At 41.6% G+C, this 12,335-nt stretch overlaps 1 protein-coding gene and 1 long non-coding RNA gene across 2 annotated transcripts in view; one reads left to right on the top strand and one right to left on the bottom strand.

Moving 5' to 3' along the window:
* Positions 1-12,335, bottom strand: part of LOC144586071 (uncharacterized) — a 159,450-nt gene that overhangs the window by 6,580 nt on the left and 140,535 nt on the right. The window lies entirely within an intron of this gene.
* The window catches only part of CATSPERB (catsper channel auxiliary subunit beta), a 71,432-nt gene continuing 70,960 nt past the window's right edge, over positions 11,864-12,335 (top strand). Inside the window, exon 1 of the mRNA XM_072986580.2 lies at positions 11,864-11,954. Coding sequence (XP_072842681.2) covers positions 11,879-11,954 — 76 coding nt within the window. The 5' untranslated portion in view covers positions 11,864-11,878. The remainder of the gene's footprint in view (positions 11,955-12,335) is intronic.

Raw genomic sequence — 12,335 nt, 5'->3', positions numbered from 1 at the left:
TTTATTTATTTATTTATTTATTTATTTATTTAATATCCCGCCTATCTGGTCTGATTGAGACCACTCTAGGCGGCTTACAAAACATATAAAAGAGCATAAATAAAAACAATTCTACATTAAGAGAGGGTTTCAACAATGAAGGCAGAAGGTAAGGAAAGGAAAAAGGTCAGGAGTTGATTAAGGGGAAGGCCTGGCGGAACATCAATGTTTTTAGTTGTTTTTTAAAAATACCCAGCGAGGGAGCCGCGTGAATATCAGGAGGTAGATTATTCCAGAGGCGAGGAGCCACCGCCGAGAAGGCCCGATTTCTTGTCTTTTCCTTCCGGGCCTCCCTCAGCGTTAGGCTCCTCAGCCTCACCTCCTGACTCACGCGAGTGACACGGGTAGTTCTTGGTGGGAGAAGGCGTTCCGCCAAGTATCGAGGCCCTAAACCGTTTAGGGCTTTATATGTAAGCATCAAAACTTTGAAGTCGATGCGGAAACGGATGGGCAGCCAGTGCAATGCTGCCAGAGTGGGTGTGATGTGATGATATTTTTTCACACCACTGAGAAGTCTGGCCGCAGCATTCTGCACCACCTGAAGTTTCCGCAGCAACCTCAGAGGCAGCCCCACGTAGAGCGCATTGCAGTGGTCTAATCTGGAGATTACGAGCGCATGCACCGAGGTAGTGAGCGCCCCCACATCGAGATAGGGCCGCAGCTGGGCTATCTGCCTAAGATGGTAAGCGGTTCGGACCACCGACGCCACCTGGGTTTCCATAGTGAGCGCCGGGTCCAGATGGATCCCCAAGCTGCGGACCCCATCCTTGGCAGGGAGGGTCACCCCCCCAAAAGAGAGGGAGTTTCCCAAACCCCCAGCAGTGGGAGCGCCCACCCTCAGTACCTCTGTCTTGTCCGGGTTCAGCCTCAGCCCGTTCTCCTGCATCCATTTCAGTACGGTCCCCAGGCAGCGCTGAAGGGACAGAACGGCATCTCCTGTGGTAGGTGGAAAGGAGATTTAGAGCTGGGTATCATCAGCGTACTGATGACACCGGGCTCCACACCCCCTGATGACCCCGCCCAGCGGCCTCATATAGATGTTAAACAGCATTGGGGAGATAATCGACCCCTGTGGAACCCCACAATTGAGACTCCACAGGGCCGAGATGCTCTCCCCAAGCTGTACTCTCTGGGGACGGTCCTCCAAGAAGGAACAAAGCCAGGCCAGTGCCAGGCCACCGATTCCCAGCTCAGAGAGCCTCCCCAGGAGAATACCGTGGTCAATGGTATCAAAGGCCGCTAAGATGTCGAGGAGGACCAGCAGGGACACATTTCCCCTGTCGGCCTCCCTCAATAGGTCATTGCACAGGGTGACCAATGCTGTTTCTGTACCGTGGCGCGGCCTGAAGCCCGACTGAAATGGATCCAGGGCATCTGTTTCGTCCAGGTGCGCCTGAAGCTGGTCGGCCACCACCCTCTCAACCACCTTGCTTAGGAAAGAAACGTTGGCGACGGGCCTATAATTGCCAATTTTGTCCGCCGCCAAACTTGGTTTCTTCCTTATGGGCCTAATGAGTGTCTCCTTGAGGGAAGATGGAAATCTGCCCTCAAGGAAAGACCCATTAATTATTGCAGTGGCCCATTCTGTTGTTATAGGCCTGGCTGCTTTGATTAGCCAGGCCGGGCAAGGATCAAGGGAGGAGGTGGTGGCACGACAGCGATCAAGCGCCCCCCCATCCCTCCAGTCTACCCTGGTGTTGGACGGCATAACCAGGCGGACAGATGAGTGCTAGGGGTGGACCCCCCTCTCCGCCGATCCATGTTTCGGTTATGCATGCCAGGTCTGCATCCTCCTCCAGGATAAGGTCGTGGATTACCTGGACCTTGTTGGATACAGACCTGGCATTCAACAACACCAGGCATAGGGTGGAAGGTTGGCTGGTCTGGCTACCTCGATCCTGAGGGCTGGTCACAGTCTCAGAACAATGAACAGCCTTCAGACATCTGTTCATCGTTCTACTTACATGAGTGGGGACTGTGCCAATGCCATATCGCCCTCTACCCATGACCACGGAGATATTTTGGGGGCCCTCGCTGGGGGGGCAGGCCTTCCATTCCATATCAGGGAAGGGAAAGGGTGGGAAAGGAAGGAAAGGGAAAGGAAAGCGAAGAAAAGGAAGAAAGAGGAAAAATTATAATAAGCCAGAAAGTAACTTAGAACTAACAAATCAAGTAACAATAAAAAAGAGAAAAATTATAAAATGAGCAAACTTAACTCAAATACAATTAATGGTAATAACAAAATAAGAATTAAAAAATATATTATAATAACAATAATAAAAATAAACAATAATAAAAATAAAAAAGGAATCTAATTAGAAAATCACCACATTAATTATCCCCCACACATAGCCCAGAGTTGTCTTTCGCCGCCGCGTGGGCTTATTTTTGCTGTTGTAGGTGAGCTTAGTGATGTTAATGGCCGCGCTGGTATACAGTTTTCCTTAAAGGGCCAGGAAGAGTGAGTGAAGAGTGAGTATCCAGAAGTATCCAGAAGAGTGAGTGAAATAATGCATTCCTGCCTAAGTGTATAAGTGGGTTAACGTCCCTCTTAGTGTGTGAGAGCGAGCGATAAAGTCCAGGTGTGAGTGAATATTTCCCCATACATCCATTTGTGACTATGTATGAGTGCTCACTTCTGTCCCTGGTTCCAGAGTCACCCAGCACTCATTGCCCTGAGCTTTGCCCCACAGTGGGCACCAGCTGCCTTGCTTCCAGTCATAATGTAAGAAAAAAGTTACTGAGTCACAAATGTTTATCCTTCTTCCCAAATTGATAGTAATAGGCCTAGAGATAGGTATCTGTGCCTGTTTACTTTTATTGAAAAAAGTTAAACCGAGTTAAGTTTTTTTCTTCCCCTGAGCTTCCTGCTGCCAGTCTAAGGCTTTCTAAGCAATGAAGAATTCCAACTTGTTATGTAACACACCAGGCCCAGTGCCAGCATTTTGTTTAAGAAGGATGTGAAAGGAATTGCCCAACACGCTGGTGATGCCAAATATTAACAGTGATGTCATGCACACACCTGTCTGATGAATAATCCCGGATGCACACACAGATGTTCAGTACACTGAAGACCTTTTTATTAGTTGTCTGTAAAGCCTTGGATTACTATTATGTTAACAGTCAATTTATGCATTTAGAACAACAGTGTTGGTTTGTTTCAGTTGCTAACTGATTCACGGAGAGTGAAGATGAAACAGAAAATAGGGTGGGTCAGAATAGAACAGAGTATGAAGAACCAGTGTGGCGTAGTGGATAGAGTGAAGGATTACAACTCAGGTGATCTGAGTTCAAATCCCCCCTCAGTTATGAAAACCCATTGGAGAGTTGCACTGGCGAAACCACTCCTTAAATATTTCACATATATTGAAAACTATTAGCGTCACAACAACTCAGGTGCAGCTTGGCAGCACAGAAGAACAAGAACACTGGGGAAAGTTGTTGTTGATTTTAACATGAGCACTCCTTTACCCTGCAGCCATTTGTTACTTGTGAGAACAGATGCACCTTTCAGTTATATTTCTTTCATTGAAATTCAGGAAATTCAAGTTTATTGCGGCTCATTTTTAAAGACGTATTTGGTAAGTTCTTATCAGAAAACATATTTTTTGCAAGTACTTATAAAAAATGGAATTAATCCATTCTTTTCCATCCCTAATTGTAGGTTCCATTTTTGCACCTTGTAGTGAAACTTGTCTTACAGTGGAAGACAGGAAAAGAGTATGGTATTTCTGAAATCTTGAGTGATTCTTCAGAGTTACAGAAACATGGGTGGTGGGGTTAATTATATTTAGGTGCTAATGTTTTTTAAAATAAAGGATCCAACAAAGTTGAATGTTTGTTTGTTTAGGCTTTAATACCACCCCTCTGGCTGCCAAGGCCACGCTGGTGATTTACAACATTATAACATAATAAACAGCAATTTAAAAACAGTAAACAAAAGCTATAAAATCAAAACATATGCAAGAAAAGTTAAAATTAACTAAAAAGAATTTAAAATTGTTTAAATACAAAGTGGCAGAACTGATAATATAAACACTCACACAACCACTATGTTTCTTATAAGGTTTAGGAAGGCCTGTCTGAAAAGCCATACTTTCAGTAATCATTTAACAATTCCCAGTAAAAGGTGATTTTTGGCCAGGAGATTATTCCAAAGATGCTGAGCAACCATTGAGAAGGCCCCGGTTTTTGTTTGTTTGTTTGTTTTTGTTTTTTTGGTTGCCTCTTTCCAGCCTCTTTCGGGGTCAGTATTCTCAACTACCTGTCCTGGAAAGATTGTGTGGGATGGGCAGACCTCATTGGAAGGAGGCGTTTTCTCAGATATCGAGGTCTCAAACCATTTAGAGCTTTGTATGTCAGCATCATCACCCTTAAGCTAGCACAGAAACTAACAGGTAACCAGTGCAGGGCAGCCAGAGTAGAGGAGGTATGATGTATTTCTTCACACCACACAGTAGCCTGGCTGCCATATTCTGGACCTGTTGAAGTTTCCATAGCAGCCTCATAGGCAGCCCCACCTAGAGTGCATTACAATAGTCTAATTTCAAGACTACCAATGCATGGCCAGCATGATGAGGGACCTGGTGTCAAGGTAGGGACACAGCTGGGCAATCTGCCTCTGGTGGAGATAGGTGGAACAGACCACAGATGCTATCTATGATTCCACTGACATTGCTGGGTCCAGATGTTTGCCCAGGCTGTGAACCTCATCCTCAGTGGAGAGAGTCGCCCCCCCCCCCAAAAAAGAGAGGGAGGTCCACATATTCCAGGAGTACACATCCGCAGGACTTCAGATTGTCCAGATTCAGTCTCAGTCTATTATCCTTCATTCATCCCAGCACAGTGTTGAGGCAGTGCACAAGAGACAGGTTTGCAACCTCTGCAGAAGGATAGAAGGAGAGATAGAGCTGGGTGTTATCCGCATATTGTTGACATGAAGCTGCAAAACCCCTGATGACCTCCCCCAGTGGCCTCATACAGATACTGAACAGCATTGGGGAGATGGTTGACCCCTGTGGGACTCCACAAGAGTCCAAGGGATGGACATCATCTCCCCAAGCTGTTCTGTCTGAGGACAGTTCTCTAGGAAGGACTGGAGCCAGGCCACCAATCTGAAGGCCTCCCCCAGGAGGATACTGTGATTGATGGTGCCGAAGGCCTCTGAGAGATCAAGGAGGACCAGCAAGGACATTTTGCCTTAGTTGGTCTCCCTCAAAAGGTCATCTTGCATGGTGACCAGTTTTGTCTCCATGCCATGCTGCAACCTGAACCTGGCTTGGAATAGATCTAGGGCATTGGTCTTCTCCAGGAGTGCCTGTAACTGTAGCTACCATCCTCTCCACTAGCTTGATTAGAAAGAGCACATTGGCGAAGGGTTTGTAGTTGGCAATACTGTCCACTGCCAAGTTATTGTGTTTTTTTTTAAACAAATGGGCCTAATTAGCTTCTTGAGCGAGACACTCATTAGGACATATCCATTAATAATAGCAGTGGCCAATTCCATTGTTACCGGCCTTGTAGTTTTTATGAGCCAGGCTGGGCAAGGATCTAGGGAGGGTGTGATGGCTCTGCAGCAATCAAGAACCCTGTCAACCTCTATTGGCTGAAATGGTGTTAAACTCACTGGACAAGGTAGTTCAGTGGACATCTTGGCTTGATCTACTGAAGAAAAATGGTAGTCAAGGCCTCATTGAATGGCCTCCACTTTATGTTTAAACAATGCCACAAATTATACACATGAAATTGGTCACTTGAAGGTCTGTCACTGTGACCAATCCCAGATAAATTGTGTACTATATGAAATAGTTTGGCATGATGGTCTTGCACTTCACTTATCCAGGTAGCAAAGTATGTCTCTTGATGTATTCGCAAAGGCTTTCACGGCCGGGATCTAATGGTTATTGTGGGTTTTTCGGGCTCTTTCGCCTTGTTCTGAAAGTTGTTCTTCCTAATTTTTCACCAGTCTCTGTGGCCGGCATCTTCAGAGGACAGCACTCTGTGCTCTGGATGCTGTCCTCTGAAGATGCAAGCCACAGAGACTGGCAAAACGTTAGGAAGAACAACCTTCAGAACATGGCCAAAGAGCCCGAAAAACCCACAACAACCGTTATGTCTCTTGATCTTCAGAAGACACATGGTGTTAAACATACTTCAGTATATTTTGTGGGGTGGGGAGAAATTTTTGGGTAGAGTAAGAATTGACCTAAATGAGCACTTCATAATATCCTTGCGAAATGATTAAAGTTAATGGATGTTGTAAGGTTTTAAGGCAGGGGCAATGAACTTCTTTCAGCTTGAGAGCCAAATTCAGTCTTGGACACCTTCATAGAAGCTGCATTCCAGCAGCTGAAATGGACAAGACTAGAGTCAGGAGGAAAAAAAAAACAAGCAGCATAATTTTACTCAAAGCTCTTAAGTGCCACTAGTTAAAACAGGAGATATACTTCAGCCTTCTACAACAGGGGCAGTGTGTGCGTGCTTGACCCAAATAAACACTGGGAAAACACCAGGTAATGCTGTCATGGAAAAGTGAGTGTGGCTTTCCAAGGAATCCCAGAAATTCTGACAGGAACCCAGGAGGGCCCCAAAGTTTGAGGTACTCATCACTTGTTTTAAGGCCTCTTTGAAGGCTAGGCCAGCAAGAAGGTAAAAGAACTTGGAATATTATGTTTTTGAAAGGAATCATTGCATTACACATTCCTTCCCAGTTGCCCAAATTGCTATAATTGTTGTTGCTTCAATTGCATAAATAATTTATTGCACTGAACATTATTAATACTGTACAGCAGTGGTCCCCAAACCTGGGCCTCCAGATGTTCTTAGACTTCAAGTCCCAGAAATCCTGGCCAGCAGAGATAGTCGTGAAGGCTTCTGGGAGTTGTAGTCCAAGAACATCTGGAGGCCAAAGGTTGGGGACCACTGCTGTACAGTATATTGTATTTTCATATGAACAGGACAGAAAATGCAAAAAACACTTCCTGATTCCCTCTAGTGGCCAATTCTGGTATTTTGAATTATTAAAAAAAAAAAACAGAGGACAAAACAGAAAGCTTTCCCTGTGACAGGATTGATTAGGAAGGAACAAAACATGGAAAATTCTTGTCAAAGTGCTTGTTGAAATACCCATAAAAATACATTTGGAAATAATGACTTATTAGTACACCTAAAATAACTTTTTAATTACATATTGCTGTATACTACAGCACTATAGGGCAACTGTGATATAGGCTAGTGAGATTCAAAAGTACAGTAAATATGTCCCAGAAATTAGTTCACCATGCCAGCAGGAAGGCATGGGATTGTGAATGCTTTTGCTACAACCTTCCAGATCATAGTTCTGTTCACTAGCTTCAGTTTTTCTATCGGTAAATAAAGAGGCCTCAACAATTAATAGCAAATTGCACCATATAATCCATATGCAATCCAAAACAATATTTTTCTAACTTTCAACCAAATAAAGAGGACAGAAATAAATTACTTCAGTATTCAACCCTGTTTCCTCGAAAATAAGACCTAAACTAAAAATAAGCCCTAGTATGATTTTTCAGGATGCTCGTAATATAAGCCCTATCCCAAAAATAAGCCCCAGTTAACCCTTCCCTCCACCATTGTGCAGCAACCAGAAGATGACATGACTGTATTTGAATACATGTAGATTGTTGTACATGAAAAAAAAATTAAACATCCCCTGAAAATAAGCCCTAATGTCTTTTTGGAGCAAAAATTAATATAAGACCATGTCTTATTTTCGGGGAAACAGAGCACCAAGCTAGGAAGTATTTGTTAATGTTCCTTTAGCTACCAACCCTTTAAAAAAATCCATCTTTTGTATAGTCCTTTTTCTTTCAGTATTTCTTGAGCATGAGATTGACCCAAGATCTCTTTAAGCACATTGAAACTAGCTTTCTACAGAGTACATTACACTAACACTTAGTCCAGAGCACATTGCACTATTTTCACCTGCCTTAGGTCAACCTGAGAGACTGGGATTTCCCCCAAATCAACCAGTGAAAAGGAATTTGAAACCAAGTCTCCTGAGTTCTGCTCTGACACTTCTGGACACAGTACTACACTGGGTGTGATTTTCACATCAGTGCCAGAGGGAAGAGAGCTTGTTCTTCATGTATTTGTTGAACTACAGTTTGCCATACAAAGCAATATCACCCTCTATATGCCACTACCATTTCACATTTGTGCACGGCACACAACTCCAACAGCAGAGCAACTGTGGAAAAGCATACAGAGAACAGATTGTTGATGTACTGGTTGTGTCAGTGCGATAGGGGAGGACCTCGGTTACAGATCAGGGTATTGCTTTGGAAAGGGTTGCTCCTGCCATATATATTTTCTGCAGCATTTATGATACATGGCATATTCATCTGTTGGGTGGGGTGAAAATCTTCCAACTGTCACAGTGCGGAATCCAAGGAGGTGAACAGTTGACCAGTCATTTTCGAAGTGCACAAAATGGCCCAGCAAGAGTGGGTATAAAACTAGGCAAGAAAGGCCCTGAGCTAGACAGGTGAACCCAATTCCTTTAAAAGGGGGGCGAAGGAGAAACGAGCACAGATAAGGGGGCAGAAATTGCACTACAGGATTTCAGATAATGTGATTGAGCTGGATATTATATGTACTGTGCTGTCTGTGTTATAAAAATATACCCACAATAATCGTTAGCTCACATTCTATCCTAAAACATGAGGCAGTATTTCTAAGGAAACAGGAGGGTGATATCTAGTAATTAAAACAAAGCACAGCAACAAGCAAAATTTCTAATCTTCCATTCTATCGGTCTATATAGAATACTATCTTCGTTTTCCACCCGTAGGAGGAAAGGGCTGTATTGCAGTGACAAGAAGCATTTCACCAGCTTCAATATAGCTATTTTGTTTCATTTGTATTTTGGAGGGGAGGTAAAATCATTGGGGAAGAGAGGAGTATCAAGCCAGCTACTATTCTATCATCAGCAGAAAGCCTTGTTCTGAGGTGATTACAGTACTGTACTTGGGGAAATTCAAAATGGCTGCCTCCTTTAAAATAACTGCTACAATTACCACCACAACTCCTCAGTGGAGGTTATAATGGCAGTGAACAGAAGTACTGTATGAGATTGGTTTAAAAACAAACAAAAAAATCCATGTGTTTTTATAGAGTGTACTGTTCTTGAGCATCTCACTTTATCTAAGAGGTACTCTTATTTTTAAACCTACATTAAAATGGCTTGCCATTTTTGTTTGGTATCTGATCTGGTATTACCTATCTAATCCTATCTCAGCAAAATGATTATGAAAAATTAGGTGTGAGGAGAGGCCATTTCTTGAACTATTTATTTCACTTACTGGAATTACTGGGTTTTTTAATTACTGAGTTTTGGATTGTATCACTGTTAATTCCCAGACAATTAATGTAAGACATTAAAAAAATGGGGAAATTAGAGTGAGTTCGGTCACAGTGGATAGGATTATGTTATTAGAAAAGCATGTACCCTTTTCCACAGTCGTACCACCTTCTTGTTGGAAAAGGCGGGGTTTCCACTCCCTTATTCTGTTTATTAATGTTTATAACCTGCTCTTTCATCTTTTTTGGAAATGATTTGGCAGCTTAAAAAATATATAAAACAAGCTATTAAAGCAGCCTAACTTCAATGATCAGCTCTATCTCAACAAACAACAGCAAATACCAAATTCATAAATAAAAGCAATATAAACAGAAATTATAAGAAGACTGAGGCTTAGAAGGAACTATCTGCAACTATGGAGGAACTAGAAAATATCTATGCCAGAGGGAATTTTTTCAAGAATGTTAATGTCATTAGTGTCACAGCACAAGATTCTCACATCTAGCATCCTGAAAAATCATACTAGAGCTTATTTTCAGGTTAGGTCTTATTTTCGGGGGGAAAGTATACATGGAATGTGATAGTGTGAAGCAAAATGCCTCCAGTATTCATGGAGGCACTCCATGTAACTTAATCTAATTTTCCAGCATTTCAACGTACCTGGGAACCACTATTCGGACAAAAAGTTTTTAGAAGTACAGTCAGTGAGAAGGATAGCACTAGACTTTTGAGAAGGATAGCACTAGGCTAGAGGGAGAAAAAAGTGGGATTTGCGGAAACAAGAGTAGATAACAGTATAGAAATAATTTATTGTCCACAATTGTATAAAAATATATGAACTAAAGAAAGAGCTATTATATGCTACAACTAAATATAATTGTATTAAAAGGCTGAGGAGAATCTTATGTATTTATTAATCAAAGACTTCTTGATTAGTTCAGTAAAATCACATTAGAATAAGCCCATTGAATCAATGGGGATTTGGTGAGTCACCTTCTGCATAAGTTCCATTAATTCAAATGTATCTACTCTAACTGTAACTTACTGTATGACTACATAGTCAAATACCATGAGTTTTGCTCTAATAAAATGAGTGAACTTGAATTATTTTTATTGATCATATGACACAAAGTCTGATTCAAATTGTTCCAGCCTTTTTTTGCTCCCAAAGAGGCTTTTTTTTTTCTTCTTTTGCCACTGGTTAGCTTCTACTTTTTCAAGCCAGAATGATTACAATAGGCTTTCCCCCATGTGGTTAGTTGTGCTACATTCTTGTGAAGACATGGGAAGTGTAGGTGGTGTTTTGGTGATGTAAGCAGTTGGGATATGATGTTCACGCCCAAGGGGGACATGCAAAAGCAAGGCACGTGTGAGAAGGCCCTTTTGTTGTGAAGCAGAATCTCAATGCTATTAATTTCTTTATTGACAGGTCTGACAGTATCATTAAAATCATGTTCCCCTTTGTTACTCTTTTTCCTTAATTTCAAATAACACATGCAAGAATCTCTGGTCACATATGGTTTTAAACATTTGACATAATAATGATTGGGAAGAGGAAGGTGGTGATGTCTGTTATGGAATAATTCTGATGTGTGAATTATGATTTATCTTAGTAGTTTTCTATATTTTTAATAGAATTTTTTTTTGAAGTAGCCTGAAGCTTTACACAAGAAAATAGCAAAATAATCAGCGCAGGCAGGCAGGCAGGCAGGCGGGCAGGAAGGAAGGAAGGAAGGAAGGAAGGAAGGAAGGAAGGAAGGAAGGGGGTGGGTGGGTTGGAATGTGACTCACAACTCCCCAGTGTGTGAGCACTTACTGTGATTTCAAACATAATACAAGGTATGAATCAAATAGCATTCTTATTTGGCTTTCCAGTGTTGTTGCACCCTTACATTGGCATAGTTAGAATAGGATCATTTAAATCAATGGAACTTATGGAAGAGGCGAATCACTAAATCTCCATTAATTTATTGGGGCCTACTCTATTACATTTTACTACACCAAACAACAGAATTTCAGCCATTAAATTTTAGATATATAATACAAAAATATTCTTTAGTTTCTTTCAACCATATCTACTCTTTGTTCAATACTAATCTGCACATGTACAAGCTTGCACATACACATGCAAATATCCTAATCATTAGCTCTTATAATACTACGAGTGTAGGAGTATGAACATCAGGAAAGATCCCAAGAGCAGTGTATTATCCAGAGGGGTGAAAAGACCCTAGTATTAGTTGTAAGGGCAGTAATAACAGCAAAAAGCACAGATTGTCACAAAAGCTAAACATGCCTATTGCCCAAAGAGATATCAATGTCTGGAATGGAAAACGGGTTATGTCTGATTGCAACCTCCACAAAACTCAAGGCAAGGCCTTGAGAACCTATGTGTCCTAGATTTTATTTCTTGGGCACTATAAATTGACTAAATGTTGGGAAAGCCAAGTTTCAGTGCTCATTTAAATGCACAGTTTTTGTTGTTTCTTAATTATCTAGATGGAGTTGCTACAGCTTTGTATTATACTTGGAGCCTTTTTAAAACTTGCTTCCGGAATTACCTACAATATAAAAGGCAAGTTCAGCATTCCTATTATACCAGCTTGTTAATGTTTTGCCCAGATTCTGAGCATTAAATCCTGAAGCTTTACCTGGTGGTTAATTACAACACTGAACTTTGCTCAAGTTCAGTGTTGTTCCCACACAGTTTGCATTTGCTATCATTTGGAAAGGAATTCACATGGGAAATTATTTTTGTTTTGTCCAAGTAAGATACCATTTTGTTTGAATTTAAAGACTGAAATACGTATACTCAGTTTGGAAGTTCTGCATGGTAATTCCCTGCTTGGTTTGGAAATCCAGGATATTCTACAGATATGCTGCACTATAGTCTTCTTAATTATTTCAGTGGGTTCTAAGGTTATAATTATTTTATTGTTTATTATTTTCATTTATA

The sequence above is a fragment of the Pogona vitticeps genome, chromosome 1, assembly GCF_051106095.1.
Source record: "Pogona vitticeps strain Pit_001003342236 chromosome 1, PviZW2.1, whole genome shotgun sequence".
Taxonomy (NCBI): Eukaryota; Metazoa; Chordata; class Lepidosauria; order Squamata; family Agamidae; genus Pogona; species Pogona vitticeps.
Note: the sequence above shows the minus strand (reverse complement) of the source record. Positions and strands in the feature narration are given on the sequence as shown.